General features: G+C 39.1%; 2 protein-coding genes and 1 pseudogene across 3 annotated transcripts in view; all 3 read right to left on the bottom strand.

Moving 5' to 3' along the window:
- Positions 1-1,029: 1,029 nt before the first annotated feature.
- Positions 1,030-6,656, bottom strand: LOC143846801 (uncharacterized). Its single transcript, XM_077355365.1, has 4 exons — positions 6,451-6,656; positions 3,617-3,705; positions 3,267-3,364; positions 1,030-1,418 (listed from the first exon to the last, which is right to left on the bottom strand). Exons 1-4 carry the CDS (start codon positions 6,458-6,460, stop codon positions 1,283-1,285), a joined length of 333 nt encoding a protein of 110 aa, XP_077211480.1. The 5' UTR covers positions 6,461-6,656; the 3' UTR covers positions 1,030-1,282.
- A 5,950-nt stretch (positions 6,657-12,606) lies between these two features.
- Positions 12,607-19,398, bottom strand: LOC143891867 (E2F transcription factor-like E2FE; annotated as a pseudogene).
- A 1,133-nt stretch (positions 19,399-20,531) lies between these two features.
- The window catches only part of LOC143845474 (putative RNA-dependent RNA polymerase 5), a 77,740-nt gene continuing 77,315 nt past the window's right edge, over positions 20,532-20,956 (bottom strand). For both annotated transcript variants that reach the window (XM_077353835.1, XM_077353836.1), the window contains exon 20: positions 20,532-20,869. In XM_077353835.1, coding sequence (XP_077209950.1) covers positions 20,636-20,869 — 234 coding nt within the window. In that variant the 3' untranslated portion in view covers positions 20,532-20,635. The remainder of the gene's footprint in view (positions 20,870-20,956) is intronic.

Raw genomic sequence — 20,956 nt, 5'->3', positions numbered from 1 at the left:
GCTTTCTGCTTTGGAATTGGAGAACCGATAATTAGTCCAAAATTGATTATTAGACTCAAAATAAGGTTTCATTTTGAATTCAATAATCAGTTTTGGGCTCACAGTCAGTTCTCAGTGGTTTTTAACTCAGCTGAAATTTTAGAGATATCTTTGTACTGAGCTCTGGTGCATTTATTACTGCCAAATTTTTTTTATCAATTTTTACAATAAGGCCTTATCTTTTTGGATTTTGGGAATCGATTATTAATCCAAAACTGATTAGTGGACTCAAAATTACGTTTGATTTTGAATTCAATAATCAGTTTGGGCTCACATTTGGTTCTCAGTAGTTTCTAAGTCAGCCGATATCCCCCTATAGCCTGGTGCATGTATAACAAGTTAACAGAGAAAGTTTGTGACCGATATTTACAACAAGTCTCTGTTTGTTTTGGATTTTGAGAATAGATTACGAGTCCAAAACTAATTATTAGACTCAAAATTACGTTTAATGTTGAATTCAATATTCACTTTTGGGTTCTCATATCTAAAGGAGTACATATTTCTACCAAAAATAAAGATTCTATTGAGATAGAATTCAAAATAGGCAAAAGAGGGGGAGTAGCGGGTTTACAAACCATGGAATTGTACTGCCATGGCTTAGGTCGATGGTTCAATCCCGGCTCAATGGCCAAGGCTAGAGGTCGGTGGTTCAATTCCAGCTTAGCTACCAAAAAATAAGAAGACTTGCGATGAACATTTGAAGTGATTTGTGGCTTGATACATAAACCTGTTTATATCCTAACTAAAAACAATGGGTGATATGAACGTTGAAGAGCACTTGAGACAGATATTTGAACAAGAAATTGAAGGCTTTGAATGTTTTCGAATATGTTTTTTAGAAGGTAACAATTCAAATTTATTAAGAACCAGGGAACACTTGCAAAGTAAAAAAAAATACACACCGTCAATCCCAAGCAACCATCGATTGCCCAAGTACCACACCTTAAGAACCACAATTCCTCCCTTTCTAAGCCGTCTTTCGCCATAGTATCAGCCAAAAATTTGATGCTGGCTTCATATGATTAAACTTTGAATGTTTTTGAATGTCATATAACAAAAATCCTCTCTTAAGCATGTAATTGATTGAATGCTTCTACTACCTTTGTTCTCATCTCCTTGCTTTATTTCATTTTGCAAATTCACATCATAATAAGCATCTCTTACCTTTTAAAAAAGGAATTTTAGCTACAAAAGAAACTTTAAAAAAAAAAAAAAAAAAACACCTCTGGATAAGTATGCCAATTCAAGTAACCATGGTTTTTCCATCATTGGAAGGACTGTGTCTATCATCAATTTGCACATTACTCTCTTCAGAAGCTTCCATGTCACAGCCCTTCCCAAACCCGAGCTCTGACAGGTCTTGTTTTGCCATCAAGTTCCTAAAGAATCAGAACAAACAGCAATCAGACACTGTACAATTTCGTTAGAGAAAGGAGATTTAATAAATAAATATAGACTCACAATGTAACAAAAGCACTCTTAGCTTGTTTTTTTCTCAATCTTCAAAATTTATTGACTAATATTTCAGAAATGGGTGAGATGTTTAATCGCCACTGTTCTGCTTAAATTGTATGGATCACCTAAAATGACTTGGCCCAAATCAATACTATTATGTATAGGGACATTGGCAGCATCAACATGGCCTAAGCCATGCTAATTGAAGCATAAATATGTATCATCAACACAGTAAGGCCCTGCTTGGATTGCAAGACAAATATTTAGCATGGAAAATTTTTCCTCAATGCACTTTTCCCCCTCAACCCTCCATATAAATCCCTAAAGTAGGAAGCCCTATGAGGTTTTTGGAGATATTGGAAAAAATGTGAAAAGAAGCCAAGGTACGCCCTTCCCTCTCTCTCTCTTCTCTATTCCCCTCTTCTAATGCTCTATCTCTCCTTTCTCCCTTTCACACTTATCGCTTGGGTTTATAAATCGTTATCTCTTTTGTCCCTTTTCACCCTTCCCGGTTGGGTTTATAAATTGTTCTCTCTTTTCCCTCTTGTAACCCTTCTCGGCTACATTTATAAACCATTTATCCTTTTCTCATTTTCTTTTCTTCACCTTGATCTTCATTCCCTTTTCTTGATCTTGATCTTGATCCTTCTTTCCTTCATCTCTCCTTATCTTGGCTGAGATCAACTCATCCTTCTCATATCTCTATCTACATCCCTTTCTTCTCTTGGTCTTGGAGGCTACCCTATACCCTACGCATATCCCTACCTTTAATCCATTACCAATTTCTTTGGGCCATAGATAGGGAGTTTATTTTACATCGCTTTCACATTGTGGATAGACAACATTATTATTTCATCTTAGTTACATATCTGATTTCTTTGGCATACCACTTGTTGTTTATTCCAATATGAGAATGTATGATGCAAATTCCGACAAATCAACGAGGCCCGGCGAACTCTAGATTCGGATCAATTTGGTATCAGAGCCTAGGGCTTGCATCAAGATGGGAGAGATAAGAGACTTGAGAGAATATTATGACTAATTTCAAATATGATTTACATTTTTAATATTTATATTTGACATTTTGAATGATGAATTGTGATTTTCTGAGTGTTACTGAAGTTTTGTAGTGAATTTGATGTTAATTAAAGCTCATCAAGAGCCAATTTCATGCCTACGGTAGATTTTTTTAAGTAATAAAATGTGTCTTTCTAGTTAAAGTTGATGTAATGGTTTCTTCCATTTCTCTAAATAGTTTTTACTTTTTTGATATTTTGAACTATTTAAAAAAGATTCCAAAAGTCACAGCGTCTTTTCCGGAATGGACGAAAAACTACAACATTCCATTTTGGTGAGCAAAATAAAATGCCCACCGGAATGGAATTAATAACTAAGATGGGCATCCATGAAAGAAGACGTAAAACAAGCACATTGAAAAGGCAAATTATGAGGGATGGAAATCCTGATTTCTAGAGACGTTCAACTAAAGTCATCATTATCTAAGGCATCCACGGTATTCCCGTCCTCCCAATGAACCTAATGGAAGGAAACCATGAGGAAATGAAGAATGCCATGGAGTTCTTCCCAGATGAACTGTAAGCCTCCACACATTTAGTCTAATTGGTAGGTAATTGCCAAATTGTTTCAAAATCTTGGAAGTGAAATGGTATCTGTGACCTTTTCAATACCCACGAGACTTAAGATACAAACATATAATAACTCATCAATTATATTCAAACTGTTCACTCATTCAAAATGACCAGCTTACTAACCTTGCCATACGACATTCCAGGTACTTCTTTGAAAAGTTTCTACATATTTCGGAGTTATACTTAGAAGATTTGAGACAAGCAATATATTCCTTCTTCTCCTGTGACATGATTGTGGGGACAAAGTTTAGTCAATATGAAAATGAGTTCAACAACAAGAAATGAGTTCAACAACAAGAGCTTCTAAACCTATTATGGTCAATATATTCTTTCTTTAATTACAGTCAAAGAAAGATTTATGATGGTGCAGAAGTGTCTGCTATTTTGCACCAACATAAAATATCACTTGCCTAAAATAAAGAAAGACTGGAGAACTAACAAACATTTTAGAGGAAAATTTAAAGAAATATTACCAAGTCACACTCATGCAGGTGATCTAAAGGGAATACGCCTTTTTCTGGAGGTACTGGTCTCAATCCCCTGTTTCCACCAAACGTACCACCTGCCAAAGCACAAAAATTCCTTTCAGAAAGTAGGAAAGACCACAAAAGCATGATACAAAGATGCTCACTGACTACATCTGCATATGTTACTCATGCCAAAGCATATGACTTGGTCACTATTGCCTGCTATCAATTCAAATTGCATAGGAAATCCATATTTTATTAATAGATGAAATGAGAGAGAGAGGGAGAGAGATAAATCTAAACCTAATAAGAATATAAAGAAAGGGAGATTATTAATTTGATAAATCTAAGCCTAATCAAAAAATAAAGAAAGTATGACGCAGGATCATACCAAGCCCACCCCAATGAAGGCAGGTGAGATCCAAATAAAAAACATTGATAGGTCTACATCCTTATTAGAGAAGCTATTTGCCATGATACTGACTTCCTAGAAGCTATTTCCCATCATAAATTCCTTGTCAGTATGGAAACTATAAAATTCCCTCAAACCCACTCCAAAAATCTCTACGACCGATTAGAAAATGTCCCTCAATCTAGCCAACTGCTCATACATGCAACATGAGCATTTTAGAGTGCCTCTGTTTCAAAACACCGCAATCCGTTTCACCAAGTGTGCGGCAATATGAAAGTAAAACCATGCCACTTGTGTCATAAATAACCTCATCCAAATCGACCATTCTAGAAGCATCAAAATTCAAACCCTCTGGTGGATGAATCTGAAGGTCCAAGTCCCAGAGGTAGAAAAGCGTCCCCACACAGCTGCATCTGCGCCACAAGAACCATAGCACATATTTCCATAGAACAAGTGCATCTGAATTACTACATCGAAATAGTTCGAGAATAACGGTGAATGAAGAGAAAAACTCCAGCAACTAAAGAAAGCTTCCACATACCAATTCATTTAGGCCCTGTTCGTTTCAGATTGTGACAACCGATTGTTTGCCGCAAACCGATTATTGGACTCAAACAACACTTTTAAGGCAATGGAACACAACAAGAAATCGGTCCAATAGCATTAGAAGAAACACCTTCTACCATTAAAGGACCAATCTAAGGCCCTGTTCGTTTCAGATAGTGACAACCGATTGTTTACCCCAAACCGATTATCGGACTCTCTTTCTGCTGTATGGGTTTTCCCCAAGGCGTAATAAGTCTTATCTAGCTAGATCCTAAGATCTCGGTCCACGGCTTAGTAATCCGCAGACGCTTCATACGAAGCCGGATCCGCTGAATCAGGAATATTTTTCTCTCCTCCTGGGATATCTTCTGTCCATATGGAAGAAAATGAGACATTTACTGGCTAATGTATATAGAGTCTGTATCACAGTTGATGAATCTTTGCCTTTCCCATAACTCCATATCAGCAATCTTCTACTTTATTACCATCGCTATGTACACCGCAAACTATTTCAAACCATGGGATTTGAAAGGTGGACAACCTGATTTTAATAACACAGATTCACATTATGAAAATTGCGTGTAGAGAGATAGATAGATACATCATCTGATTATAACCAATACAACATACGGCAGAAAGTGATGCAAATGGGTACTTTATTAGCAGTTAGAAACTTCATGTGGTAAACAGAATAATCTCAGTGGTTATTTGGGGTCAATAGAGAGTCCCGTCTTATGAAATATCTAAGAGAACAAAAGTATTGACGGTTTATTTATCACCCAATAGCAATGAATATTATAAGGTAGCACAGGAATTTCCTTGGCTTTGAATCAAGGTATTCAGGAAGAACATGTTGTTCTAGCTCGAGAATTCCTGACTATATTGCATGGGAAGAGATTAATCTTCGAAGCATTTTTCCTTTCTAATATTTTCTATCGGAACTTCCCTCATTCCTTTTGTCGAGCATAATAACACGAATCGAGCTTTAATGAGTTCTAACGTACAGCATCAAGCAGTTTCAATACAATGGAAATTACCCGGATAATTAAGTGCCATATGCCTAATTGTACATAACACAAATAAACAACGTAAAATTCTCTTATTTTTCATTGTAATACAACTACTTAAATACAAACACAAAGGTAGTTACACATCAGCTATCCATTTTCCCACTTATAAGACATGTCATCAACAGCTAACACCTCCGACCCTAAACACATAAGCCATAAGCCATAACTAACACCCATAACTCTAAAACACATACCCATAAGTATGTACTAACTAACCCCATTCCAAAAAAAAAAAAAAAACATATACCCATAACATCATTCGAAAAAAAAAAAAAAAAAACATACCCACAAGCATGTACTAAGTACTAACTAACCCCATGTACACCACTAACATGTGCGTATCATTAAGTCTCTACATGTTTGTGTTTCCTTGCTTCTTTATATAAATTTTCACATAGTCAAATTCCAACAGAGTAGGATTCAATCAATTACAGGCTTCCTTATGCCCCAATTGGAAAAGAAGAACTTTTCTTTTCTGAAGATAATTAATGAACCCTAAAATCAGTTCTAGAACACAAATGGAGACCTAAGTTTCCAATTTTCTGAAAAAACCCAGCTACATTTGATGAAGAAGAGCTTTGAAAAAGAATCAACATGAGATGAATTTTAATAAATAACAGGAAAGAATGATACAGTATTGCATAGAAATGTAAATCTAATAAGAAACCCAAGTCCATTATTCATAAAACGTTGAGCTTGTATCATTTTAAGGGAAATCTACCTATCTATCTATCTATCTCTTTGGAAAAAGAAAGAAAAAGAAGTGCTGGAAGAAATAGAAAAGAAAGAATCGAAGAATAAAGACTACTTGCCTGCACTCATTTGTAGAGATTATGAGCTCGTTTTAGGGTTTCTGCAAAATGAATGAATTTTTAGGGTTTAAAGAACCCTTCTTCTTTTGCTTTTGCAAAAGGAATGAATTTGTAGGGTTTACAGAAGAACCCGGTTGCTTGCAAGTTTTTTCAAGTACTGAAATCCCATCTAACTATTGTCTGTTGTTCCAGTTCCAAATCCTAACATAGCCAGAAATCAGCCCAATAAATTTCTTTTGAACGGCTGAGATTAGTCTAACCAAAAAGCGTATTTTTAATCTCAGCCATTCACGTAAAATCAGCCCACACACACTTCCATATTTTGATAATGGCACTACTCAATTTAGTTTTATGCTTTTTTTAATTAACTTTTATGGTTGCCGGATGCGGCCATTATCAAAATATGGTCGCGAGGATACCACATTGCAACAAATATATTAAGGGAAATAATATATTTGGCCCCTTCCCAGGGGAAACGTAGGGACAAATATATCACTTCCCTTATATTAAATATGGGATTTGCTTTGAAATTTCGTGGAAAAGCATTTCTCGGCTTACTTTTGCATGAGAGAACAGCCACCTCAATGAATTAAATGAATAAGACAAAAAATGCTGAGAAGTGAGCATGTGTGGCTGATCTCTCATGCAAAAGTTAGCCACGAAATGCCTTTATGTGAAATTCTCTAGCAAATCCCATTAAATATAGAATGACAATGGTTGTAAACTTACTTCATCCGCTTCTATGTTCTTGACTGACGTCTAGTGGGGCGAGAATCCAAGGTGGAGATGAAGAGCACATGCGAAAATCTCAACCGTCGGATCTTTCGCACGTGCCCTGCTTCTCCAACATGGCATTCGCGCCCCCAAACTCCTCTCAATATCCTTTAACCAAAATTGGATGATGATAGAGGCTCAAGAGATACAAGTACTTATACAAACAAACATGGCCTTGCATGGACAAGATAGAACTGCTTTCTATCTGAACTTTGGCAGATAGAAGGGTGGTGAAGAGATTGTTAAGGTTTGGCTGCCAAATATGTTCTTCATATATGTTTCAATTTCATTTGCTTGTACCTTTGAGGGAAACAAAGGTAGTCTACCACACACCTACCTCTAATTACAAGGGCAAAAGGAAAGATTGGTTGGTACTGTGTTTTTTTTAAAGGGAAGTGATATATTCGTCTCCTTTTTCTTCCTCGGGCCACACCTTAAAAATACACTGGAGAGGGCTGGGCCCAGGGAAGAAAAGGGGGTGTATATCACTTTCGCTTTTCAAATAGTGCAGTGGGGTCCACCTTTTTCAAAAATTCAAACCATTTATGTGGTTCGTCCCAAAGTAAATAGATTGACCCTCAAAAATCATCTCCAAAGGATGATTCTAACCATCCGATCTGTAGGATTCCTACAATGTGTCGTCCTATATATCAGAGGGTTAAGATCATCCTTTGTAGATGATTTTTGGGGCCCACCCTATTTAACTTAGGGTGAACTAAATTAATAGTTTGAATCTTCCAATAAGGTAGGCCTCACTATATTATTATTATTATTATTATTATTATTAGGGGAGTGATAAATCGACTCCCAAATATGATAAATCGACTCCCCATGTGTCTTTCTCTCTCCTCTCGGTTAGAGAGAGAAAAAGGAGAGAGATAGACACATGGGGGGTCAATTTATCATTTTGGGGGGTCGATTTATCACTGCCCTTATTATTATTATTATTATTATTATTATTATTATCATTTGAAATAATAATAATAATATACAATTCCGATTGATCCTAGCCGTTCAATCCAGAAGTGGCTATTATGGATTTTTATTTTTTATTTTTTCTTCTAAAATATTAGGATGTTACCAAAGTGGCGCCTCGTCATATTAATTTCATATTTAGGCCTTGTGACCCCATTAAAAAAAATTGCACCTTAGTTTTAGCAAAAAATAGGATATATAATGAGATTTGTTTTGATCATCTGTAAATGGGTAATGCCGTAGTGGACTAATTGAAAGAAACCCATATTGAAAGAATTTGCTTTTGTAAGAAAAAAATTCTTGATATAAAAATTTTTCCCAAGAAAACTTTTCTTTCCACAATTTAGGGGGAAATGATATGTTTAGGGCTAGTATAGAGGGATATCATCATAAATTGAAGGTTCCTCTAAATAAAAATTGAATCGGGTCAGACCAAATTATCTTTTTCATGTGTAAAAAAAGTAGGAACTTTTAAAAATATTCAACTTTTCCAGACAATTCTTGCAATCCAGATTGGGCCTAAAGATTCTCATAATTTTTATAATACATGGAATTAAAAATTATTCATATAATAATAGATTTAAGAGGAAAGTGTTCCTAAGCTATAGCTTAGATAAGCTTATCTAAGCTATAGCTCAAAAACACATGTGGCCTCATATTTTTTGGGGATCCAAAGCATTCATTTGGAAGGCCCTTTCATGGATAGGGTGTGTATCAAAAATCACCCCCTATAGGATTATCCTAACCCTGCCATCTGTCGAGGGAAAAAACGGGTAGAAACATGGACACACAGTGTTTGTCCATTTTCCACTCCACCTTTGATTGGGTTCGGATGATCCTATAGGGCTGATTTTTGGTACACACTCTATCCATGGAAGGGCCTTCCAAATGAATGATTTGGATCCCCAAAAAATGTGGTGCCACAGGTGTTTTTGAGCTATAGCTTAGATAAGTTATAGCAGCTTATCTAAGCTATAGCTTAGGAACACTTTCCTCTAGATTTAAACTCATATCAAGATAATGGTTTGCATGTTCTAAAAAAATTTAAAATAAAATTTATATAAAGATATCTTTGTATTGCCCACGAGCAACTCAATTCTCCTGTTTCTTGATTCATACATTTGCCACGAGCTTTTTAATTCCCCAAGTAAGCACTACGAAATTTTTTAGATTTGATTACCATCTAATCACTAAGGATGTGATAATAGGATGTGATATTTGTAGGTTTCCACAACTATAGTTGTATGAAGATTTTAATTAGAGTACTTTAATCAGATTGAAAATCTCATTCCCATGAATTTTTGCTATTTTATGTTATTTACTTGTATGAATAATATTTATAAACTTATACTTATTGCAATAAGTATCCATCAATCTTCCCCTCCACCATATGCAACATTCTCATGAATGCCCACTAGGATTGAAATGTACAATCATTGCCATATCCATACCCACAAATTCAATTCATGGCATTATAATTAATTAGACCCAGCAATTTTTTTTACAAATTTTTTTTTTTTTCATTTAATTCATCTGAGTTGGCTGTTCTATCATGCAAAAGCCCACAGGGAAATGGTTTTCTGCAAAAAAAAATTTTGAAGGAATGCCAAACATTGAACAATTATATTAGGGCCCGTTTGGTAGGGCTGCAACTCGAGCCGGGTTTTACCCGACCCGCATTGACCCGACCCAAAAATAGCCTGGGTCGGGTTCAGGTTTCATGGGTTTCGGGTCGAGCCGGGTTCAGCATTCAAAAACCCGCATGAATCTCGGGTCGAGCCGGGTTTGAAGGGGCCCGACCCGACCCGACCCGAGTTACATAAGTTATAGTATGTACATTTTTTTCTATTGTTAGTTAAAAGTTAAAGGGATAATTACATTTACACGCCCTCTAGTTTCTGACACATCCACTTCCACCCCTATAGTTTAAAACGTGACAAATACACCCTTGTAGTTTCAATTTGTTTAAGGTAGGCCCCCTCAGCTGAAGGTTCGTCCATAGATTGAAGGGTTAGGATGATCCGATGGAGCTGATTTTTTGGGCACACCCTATCTATGTCAGGACCCATCAAATGAACGCTTTGGATCATCCAAACAATGTGGGCCCACATTATTTGGATGATTTTTTGGTAGTGTTTGGATTCGGGTAGGGGCCCACATTATTTGGATGATCCAAAGCGTTCATTTGATGGGTCCTGACATAGATATGGTGTGCCCAAAAAATCAGCTCCATCGGATCATCCTAACCCTTCAATCTATGGACGAACCTTCAGCTGACGGGGCAAACCTTAAACAAATTGAAACTACAAGGGTGTATTTGTCACGTTTTAAACTATAGGGGTGGAAGTGGATGTGTCAGAAACTAGAGGGCGTGTAAATGTAATTATCCCAAAGTTAAAAGTGAAAACCCACGCACCCACTGTTACTGTATGTGAGTGTAATTTCTGCTTCTATGAGTTGGGTTGATTCAAGTGTTTGATTCAGCATTGTTTGATTGTAATTACAACATTGTTTGATTACAGCATAGTTTGATTCAAGTGTGATGTGAGTGTAATTACATCATTGTTTGATTCAAGTGTAATGTGAGTGTAATTTCTGCTTCTATGAGTTGACTTGCCTTGCCAAACAAGAATTTTCCTTAAAAATTTGCGTCAACGTGAAAAAACCCGACCCGAACCGACCCGAGATTTATCATGGGTAGGGCCGGGTTTGGGAATCGTGGGTTTTCCGAAAAAAAACCCCACCCGACCCGACCCGAGATATTTCTCGGGTAGGGTTGGGTTCTCCAAAACCCGACCCGCCCGACCCGAGTTGCAGCCCTACCGTTTGGATACCTCAGATTTTGTATTTGGATTTGGAATTGAGTTTTCAGTACAAAATGAATAGATCTGCCAGCTCATGTTCAGGGAGATGGAGAGGGAAGGAGGTAATTCCTACTGCAGGGAGAGGTTGAGGAGCCAAGAGGGTGAAGGAAACTGCCACATCTGTGGATTTCCAATTTCTTATTTCCACTTCTTATTTGGAAGTCTGATTTTTTTCACTCTCAGTCGCTGAATTGGAAATGCAAGTATTTGATCGGGATCCAAATGTCAACACAAAAAGGGCTGCAAATGTGAGAATTCCAAATCAAAATCTTCTCGGCATCCAACCGGGCCCTTAATGATTTGTTAACATGCAATAGCTGCTACAGAAGAGGGATTGGATGACAATACTGTTGGAAAATTTGTTGAGGGTACTGTTGATGATAGAAAACAGAAACTTGTTGCTTCAAGGCGTGATATCACTTTCCTTAAGACAAGATTCGCCCCCACTAGTAGTGTGCAAAGGGGATCCGCGAATTGCCTCCAAGATACAATGAAGCCTAGTAGGGAAGCCCTACTAATGTTTGATGACGCGTAGCACTAGCGGAATCAAACCCGAAATGCCCTTCCGAAATTTCAAGCCTTAGAGAAATCTCTAGATTCTGTTTCTGCAGAAAAACAGTATCTAGAACAGTAAACAAAAGAAAAACAGTATGTAGAAATACTTGGGGATTTTTGTAGGAGTGTAGAAGAGAGTGTAAAATCAGTCAGAATTGCCAATTCGATTTCTATATGAAATGACTGAAGTTTGCACATTTTTATAGACCATCTGGTGTCTTTTCAGTGTGAAAAACACCTCTAGAGGGCACCTTTCCAGAATGTTTGAAATCTGACCGTTAGATCGCACCCATTGATATTGAACGGTCCTGATCGATCCTAGATGTGACTGTTGGCTTGAGTAAAACCTCTCTCCAACCCAGTCATCGTTAGATCAACCATCTATGGTGTGGATCGCACCCCCTTGGCACATGACCGTTGGGGAAAGGGACACAACCCATTTGATCACAAGTGCAAAGTGCGCCTAAAAAAGCGCCAATAAAGCGCCACTATGCGCCCTATAGCCCATTGCCCACGCCGCGCGTGTGCGAACGGTGCGTTGCACCGTCCCGCGGGTCCAACCATGGGTTCAACCCAATGTGCAATCAACAAGAGTTAAAAAAGGTAGTGCTTTATAAGCCCTTCTCTTTCTTTTCTCTCATCCGATGTGGGACTATCTTTTCAACTACACTTCTACATCCTTTTGTAAAAGCAAATATTTCCAAGAAAACATTTTCTTTTTCCCAAACGCTTTTGATAAAACATTTTCCAAAACACTAAAACATGTAATATACATGATTTTGAAAATGCAAAATCACTAACAAATACAACTATACAAGTTTGTGTACAGAGGGCATACAACAAAACCAAAGGCCATCAGTTTCCTCATCAATCAGATAACGAAAAGAAGAAGAAAAAAATAATAAAGGATAATTCTTTGTTGTACATGCAGATTTTGTTATTCATTGAGGGAGAGAGAGGGAGAGAATTCTAGCCACTGGATTGTTCTTCAAGGTTTGTGCTTGTTTACTTGGCCCACTTCAAGGTACCATGATTTCCATGCCTCCATGCAGTGAGAAAAAAGCTCTCTCAAAGCCTGATTGTGATAATGAGGGTGGAAGGATGAGGCCAAGGCTTCCCAATTCTGAACTCTTTTCACACCCTTTTCTGTGTCCACTGCATCTAGCAAACTGACTGGATGAAAAGGGCCGTAAACATAACCCTTGGAGCTTTGTCGTTGCTGTTGGTGCTCCTGAGTTTGATTATGAACACTCTTGATCTCGTATTTTGTTAGTGTTTTGTATGGCTTTTCATCAACAGAAGAAATTACCTTACTCTATTTGAATTAAGTATTGGTAATATTTGTTCCAAACTCCCTTTTATTTGGCAGCATTGTATTTGGAGACTTAGCAGAGGATATGGCATGTTCGGACTTTCCAGTAATCCCCAACCATCTGAATGCTGGATTCCTAGTCTCAGTTTCATGGGTCTTCTCAATAAGATTCATGGATGACAAGATGTTTGCAATGTCATATAATCGTCTAACCTTAGTTCTCATTTGTAACGAGTTGTGACAGTCACCAAGCAACATATTTGCTGCTCCATCGAGTGAGATAATAGCCGCGTTTGTGGGGAGGAAGAGCTTGACAAAATTCCGTGTGAGAATGCCAAGCTATTTCTCTCTTCTGTTGTCAGTTTTTATCTTTGCAGATACACAACTAGGACTTAGTTTGTCTTGTCTAGTTTCACCACTTTTTTGGAACAATTTTGTTTCTTCATCCTCTTTCAAAACCTCTGCATCATTGCTCAATTTTACAGTAGTATTTCATGAACTTTCCTGTAGCGCCTCTTTCCTAAGTTCATCTAAAGCATGAGGCATTCCCGTAAAACCTTTCCAAGAGTTCTGATTTTTTGCCTTCCTCGCAAGAACTCCCACACTTTCGAGCACATTTACTATGTCGTAGATCGGTTGCCTCTCAACACCTAATCGGCTCGCAGCTTCGTCCAATGCAACAGAATGAACATCTTCACGATTGTATAAGCTCAGGAAATTTGAACACAAGAGGCCTAGAGATTTCTGCTTCCTGCTATAGCTATGGTGCCGGCTTCCTGATTTTTTTAAAAGAAGGTGAAGTCATTCTTTCTCTCTATTTTGCTTTCCGCAAAATTGCCTACCAAATCCTATTATATATATATATATATATATGGGAGATATTTTTCGCCCCCCCCCCCCTTGTAGGATAATGCACCCCCCTTTTAACGTGAATTGCGGTCGTACCAGAATGTGATGCCTTGTCAACATGCTTAGTCATATGCTAGGTCTACAAGAAACCAGATCACCATTTCTCTTTTATTTGGTTTCACAAACCCTATACATGATGTTTCTAAGTTGTCACCTAAGAAATATTATGTCAATATCTAATATGACATTGAATTCAATATACCACATAAGAATCAACCAAATGCAAGATTTTGACATTTCTTTTCCAACCACTCTTTATACTTAGGTCATACCTTCTTTATGTCTTCTCTCTTTCTATAAAAGTGACATTTGATGCCGACTTCCATCTCACTAGACTGACCCTGTTGGGCCACCGCATCTGCGGGTCTTCTTACTGCCTTTTCTAGAGCCATTATTGCCTCTTTTCTTGAAGTGTGCTTTAGCAGGCCCATGAGTGGTAAAATGAGCCATCTTATGTTTCTCGGTCCTTCTTGATTCTCAATCTCTCTTCTTCCTAGACGTATGTGGTGACCAGCCCGTTCATAAGTCACTTATCTTTCTGCATTTTGTAGTTAATATTGAAATGAACAAATTGTACTTCAGGCAAGTCATAATAAAATGTGCGAAAAAAACTCCAGAGATCATCATGTCCATCTACTCCAGTTGAGAGGTCATATCGTTCATCTTTATGTTTAATGGGCTCTTGCACACCTGATGATTTTCATTTCCATCATCAGGGTACTCAAAAGTGACTTGGATGATTCTCTAAATTGATCACCAATTGTGAACTTTTTGGCAATGTGCTCCTCATTGTTTGAGTCCAGGGATGCCTCCTCAGAAAATAGTAGAGATAGAGCTTTTCATAATCATCAGATTTGTGCGGTTCGAGTGTTCTCACTTCTCATAAACAACTCTAGAGTAAGCTTTCATATGTGAGTTTAGCAGGCTCATCTTTCAGTGGCACATAGTCCATATCCATGCATCTTAGCACTATATGAATGTCTTTCGCCCACTTGCTTAAATTTAGCCCGAGCAGATACTATATGGATGTCTTCCTTTTTGTTTTTTTGAAAAGGTAACAAAATTTTATTCCAAAATAAGAGTAGAACACGGAAAGTCAGGCAGGGACAAGATGTCCCCAATTACATGCAGAAAACTAAAAACTCCGAGATTACAATCAAATTATAATCATAACCGAGACAGTAAAAAAGACTCGCAATAAATGCTATCCCGTTTAACTCCCGCTTTTGCGAGCGCATCCGCAGAAGAGTTCGCAGATCTCCTCCTATGCACCACAAGGGGGCGCAAGATTCTCACCAGACCCCTTACTTCGTCAATCTTGTTGGCCATTCGCCATGGCCCGCACTTCCGATTTGTTGCCCAAGCCACAATGTTTGCCGAATCACCTTCGACAATTAAAGGGCCGAGATTGTGCTCCATAAACCATTTAAGACCATAAAGAAGTGCAGATACCACCTCCTCTTCGTTGGCATCACAAATGCCCACCGGTCCGGAATAGGAGAAGAGAGGATTACCAAGATGATTTCGGATTAAGCCTCCAATCCCCGCTAGACCGGGATTGCCAATGGAACTCCTGTCAAAATTCAATTTGAGCCATCCCTCGGGTGGTGGTGCCCATTCAGGTGCGATAACTACCTAATAATTTTTTCAGAAATTACAATTTACCAATTACCCAGTACCTCTCCAGCAGAATAAGAAATACCACCATTGGCCCTTTCCCAACCAATAATAGCAAGCTTGATATCAAGATAAATTCCTACGTAGCTGAATATCACCAAAAACAGTTGGATAGCCCATCATTCCGAATCAAATAGTCCGCAATACAGGCATGAGGATCGGCGGCAATGCGAAATAAATCCGGGAAATCTGACGCCAAGGCCGATTCGCCCATCCAAATATCACTCCAGAATCGCCCCTATTGCCCTTTCCAACTTTGAATCTAATTGGAAATCCCTTTCTCTGAGGTGGAAATCCGATCAGCACTATTTTCTCTGGCAAAAGATAAAGCCCCTGGACCCGATGGTTTTTGTTTGGCTTTCTTTCAAACTTGCTGGGAAACAGTAAAATCGGATATTCGTCGATTCTTCATAGAATTTTTTGAGGGAGCCATCCTTGACAAAGGGACAGGTGCAACTTTTCTCGTCCTCATTCCAAAAATTGAAGGAGCAACAAAAAGCTCGGATTTTCGCCCGATTAGCTTGGTGGGCAGCCTTTACAAAGTCCTCGCAAAGGTTCTGGCGGATCGTATCAAAGTGGTTCTTCCTTCAATTATATCGGTCTGTCAAAGTGCCTTTATAAGCAACCGGCAAATTCTTGATTGTTCTTTAACAGCCAATGAAGCCATTGACTATTATCGGAGGAAGGGGGAAGGCGGCATTCTATGCAAGCTTGACATGGAGAAGGCATATGACCGAGTGGATTGGGCAGCATTAGATTTTCTCATGGGTTGTATGGGCTTTGGGGGTAGGTGGAGAGGGTGGATCCGGAACTGCTTATCGTCCGCCTGGTTTTCTGTCCTCATCAACGGATCAGCAAAATGATTCTTCAAATCTTCTAGAGGATTGCGGCAGGGCGATCCTCTCTCTCCTTTTCTTTTCCCGATTGTGGCCGAATCACTGTGCAGACTGCTGAAAAAAGGAAGTGAGTTGGGGCTATATCAAGGGTTCCTTATTGGCGAGAGTAAGGTGGAAGTATCGCTTCTTCAGTTTGCGGATGACACTCTTCTGTTCTGTTCTCCGGTCATATCCCAGATTCTTAACCTTAAAGCTATGCTTCGTTGTTATGAGATGGTTTCGGGTCAAAGATCTAATTTCGCAAAATCTCGGTTGTTCGCGATCAACGTTTCTGAGAGCGATGCATCCTTTTTCGCCGGAATTATGGGGTGTGGTTTAGATGTCTTTCCAGCAACCTATCTGGGTCTTCCTCTTGGTGTGGGTCGACCGAAACACAACCTATGGGCTCCTATTATTCAAAGGATTGAGCGACGTTTGGCCACCTGGAAGCGCCGGTTGGTTTCCAAAGGAGGTAGATTGGTGCTTATAAAGGCCGTTCTATCCAATATGCCGATATATTTTCTATCTCTTTTTCAATGTCCCGCCTCGGTTGCTAAACGCATCGAACAAATTCAGAGACGCTTCCTGTGGGGCGGATCAGGGTCTTCCAAGGGGGTCTCCCTGATTAAATGGAGTATGGTCTGCTTGCCTACTAAAAATGGAGGTTTGGGTATCAGGAGGGTTCAGAGTTTTAACCAGGCCCTTATGGGCAAGTGGCTGTGGAGATTTGGCGAAGAACAATCCTCTTTGTGGGTCCGGGTCATTGGAAGTAAGTATGGTTCAGATCATGGGCATTGGGACTCTGTTGATAATTTTAAACTCAAAGGTCTCACGGCTTGGAGGGACATCTTGAAGTTGAAGTCGTTATTTGCTCCTGGCGTCCGATTCAGAGTATATAGGGGGGATCGGATTCGGTTCTGGCAGGATCCTTGGTGTTCGGACGATCCTCTTCAAGTGATGTTTCCTGACTTATTCATCGTTTCATCTCAGAAAGAGGCCTGGGTATCGGAATGTTTTGTAAGGGAACATGGGAAGGTGGCTTGGTCTCCTAAGTTTCGCAGAGACTTCTTTGTTAGGGAGTTAAACTCTTACAGCGCCCTCCTCTCCTTATTGGATTCTTGCTTCATCAAGTCTTCGGGCGTAGATCGTCGGATTTGGATTTGGAATCCTTCGGGGATATTTTCAGTCAAATCTTTTTATAACCATCTGATCCCTTCTTCAGTGGAGCATGTGTCCTCCTCGGTTTGGAGACAATCTTGCCCTCCGAGAGTTGCTTTTTTTGGGTGGTCGGTTAGCTGGGGCCGCATTCAAACTATGGATTTTTTGAGGAAACGAGGAATGTGGTTGGTAGATCACTGTCCTCTATGTTTATCCGCTGGGGAATCCATTGACCACCTTTTCATACACTGTAAGGTTGCTCGCCATATTTGGGGTCTTATTTTTTCTCGTTTTGGAATCAGTTGGGTCCCCTCCAACTCTATGGCTGAATTCATTCAGAGTTGGGCCTGGACTCCTTGGAAAAGGAAAGGCAGAACGCTGTGGAAGATGTGTCTCCTGGCCTCATGGTGGTTCTTGTGGAAAGAGAGGAATGCTCGTATCTTTGAAGGGAAGGCTAGATCTCCCTATTGGATTTATATTCAGTTGATAGCTGCGGTCATATCCTGGGCTCGAAGCCTTCCTCTGTTTCGTTTTGTTTCAGCTTTCGACCTCTGGGAAGGATGGTCAATCATATGCTTGGAATCGGCTACCAAAGTGAAAATCCTCCCCTCCTGGATTCCTCCTCCTCCGGGGTCCCTGAAACTTAACTTTGACGGATCGTCTATCGGCAATCCAGGAATGGCAGGAGTAGGGGGGTTATGTAGAAACCACAAAGGGGAAGTCCTCTGGGCCTACTCGGGGCCTATCGGAGTGGCAGACTCAAACGAGGCAGAGGTCCGAGCCGTTCATAGCGGGCTTCTCTCGATGCCTCGTCTAGAGTGCGACAAAATTATCGTCGAAGGGGATTCCTTAAATGTTATTCGCTGGCTTTCGGGTAACGCTTCTCCCCCTTGGCGATTTTTGCCTCTCTTAGAGGAAATAGAGGACAGGGCTAAGGGCTCCTCAATAGTTTTTCGCCATGTCAGGAGATCAGCCAATGCGGAAGCAGACACCCTTGCCAAGAAAGGAGTCTTTCGGGCCGCGTTTGAGTGCTTTGACTATCTACCTCCTTGAATTATTGTACTGCTATCTTTGTATTATCTTTGTTCCTTCAGGACCACCTCGGTTCTGTTTTTACATATATATATATATATATATATATATATATATATATATATATATATATATATATATATATATTCTGTTGCCCTTTTCAAAAAAAAAGATTTGGATAGAATTCCTCCCTGGTAGAGCTTATTGATTTCCATGCACCAGATCCCTTCCGAGTATCACCATGACAAATCCAATCGGAACCATACTTCTCAGCAATAATCGTGTGCCATAGAGCCTCCTTTTCGCACCCGAATCTCTATAACCACTTTCCCATCAAAGATTTGTTCCTAAGCCTTATCCTACCCACTTACTTTTTTTCTTCCTTTCCCATTCTGTTGGAGAGAGTTCCCTGGAGAAAAAAGGAAAGAAACCTGCCATAGCCTTCACTTCCTAAGCCTTATCCTATTTTCTTTTCTCTATCATTTTTTGGCCAATGATAAAGAGCTTGGTAGCTTTGTAAACCTCTCTAACACTCAAATGCCAAAAACTTTGTTTTCACTCATCCAAAATATGAGAGCAAACCTTTTTCTTTCCCGATCAACATTTGATTGACAGTCCTCATTCAATCATTTCTGAACCTTGGATGAATGATTTCAGTCCATTTTAAATTCTTATGAATGTTGAGCATTGAGTTTTTCAATCACTCGAGATCTCCACCAAAGTCAGAATTGTAAATCTCCTCCATTACCAAGAAAGCTTTGTCTGGCAAGTCAACATCCAAGTGTGATTTGCTCAAGCTTTGTCTGGCCTTGTTCATTTAAGATTATGATAACCGATTGTGGGTGGTAACTGATTATTGGACTTAAATTTAAACATAATTTTGAGTCGAATAATAGGTTTGGCAATCACAATCGGTTGTCATAATCGTAAACGACATAAACATAAAACACATTGTAAATCATCGATTCTAATTTTTTTCCAAATAGAATTAGATTCTTTTCATTATTCATTAATTCAGTGGCATCCTAATGTAAACAAGTCAAAAGTTGTACAATTAAATAAAAAATACTAAATTAGTATAAACCAAGCTTGAACCTTCGAAGAGTTGGAAATTCCCAACTCAGACCTAATTTTGAGGGATTTGATCACAATTAGCTGCACAACAAGCCAAAATAGGACAGATGAAGGCAAATAATGCATTTATAAGTGATTAGTCATTTAAATTTTGTGCCACCGCAACATTTTCAAGGTCTATTCCCTTTTTTCCATTCATTTTTTGAGCAAACATTGGAATAAGGCTAAATCCTAAATTGGAATACGGTGGCAATTCTAGCACCTAACTCACAACAATTTACACGGCCCTTAGGCTCCATTTGATTGCCTCCCTTCAGTGGAAAGGAAGGGGAAGTCTACTTCTTTGGCCTTTTTCAATTTATGCAACTGAGTTGGGAAAATAAACTGAAAAGAAAGACCCTTCACTTCAGGCTAAAGCCGTTGAGTGCACCCTGATAATAAGATTCTAGGGCGTTTGACCCATCAAGCCTCATCTAGCGTTCCGTCTAGAAAAGTTAAACTATTGATTTTCGTAGTGCTCATCTTAAGCAATGGGATGTTGATATTGGATGGGTCAAAGACCATGTGGGTCACCTCTTGATGCTCTCTCTACAAGATCAACGGTCTTAGGGCATGTTTGACCAACATAAAAGATTATTCCATGGAATATTCGTGGGCCCAATTGTGAGAGAAAGGCTGACAAGGTGGGAGAGGGACAGACTTAGAGGACAGGAGAAGAGAGTGCATGGGAAATCCCGAAAAAATGGTAAAAAAATCATCTCCCAAAAAACCACCCACTCACCCTATCAAGTCTCAACACTCACACACCCATCACTCACAACTGACCCCACAAATATTCCATGGAATAACTTTCCAGAAATTCCCCAACAGAACAGATTTGAGAATTTGCACCCATAGATATTCATACCATTTCATTTCAGTCACAGGTTCATCCCACATTCCTTCAAATAGTTTATATAAATCAAAGTATCTGTTTCTGCCTATCTCAACACTTCACGTAGAACAGAGGGTGAACACATGATTGGGTCTTCATTCTGCTCCATTGCATACAGCTTGCAAAGGGCGCGACCAGCTACCTTCCAAGCAAAGCCGCATTTTTCGACACCTTTGGTCTTCGCATAGTCATAGGTGATCTGATAAATCGCACGAGCTTCATTAAAAATATCGACTTTATTCCTCATACTCTCTTTGAATTCCGCAGCCCCATATAGTATCTGCAATTCAGTAATAGCCATCAGCAAATTGACAAAGGAATGGCTTGCTCTGCCGCATTGCATTTTCAATCATTCGAACATTTCTTT

The sequence above is a fragment of the Tasmannia lanceolata genome, unplaced genomic scaffold, assembly GCF_043159265.1.
Source record: "Tasmannia lanceolata isolate RefF3 unplaced genomic scaffold, GAP_Taslan_0.1 ptg000015l, whole genome shotgun sequence".
NCBI classification, from domain to species: Eukaryota; Viridiplantae; Streptophyta; class Magnoliopsida; order Canellales; family Winteraceae; genus Tasmannia; species Tasmannia lanceolata.
Note: the sequence above shows the minus strand (reverse complement) of the source record. Positions and strands in the feature narration are given on the sequence as shown.

Coding starts and splice junctions, on each gene's coding strand:
- LOC143846801 (XM_077355365.1), bottom strand. Junction 3,365..3,616: donor ACCTGCATGAGTGTGACTTG/GTAATATTTCTT, acceptor ATCATGTCACAG/GAGAAGAAGGAATATATTGC. Junction 1,419..3,266: donor CTGGAATGTCGTATGGCAAG/GTTAGTAAGCTG, acceptor CTGATTCTTTAG/GAACTTGATGGCAAAACAAG.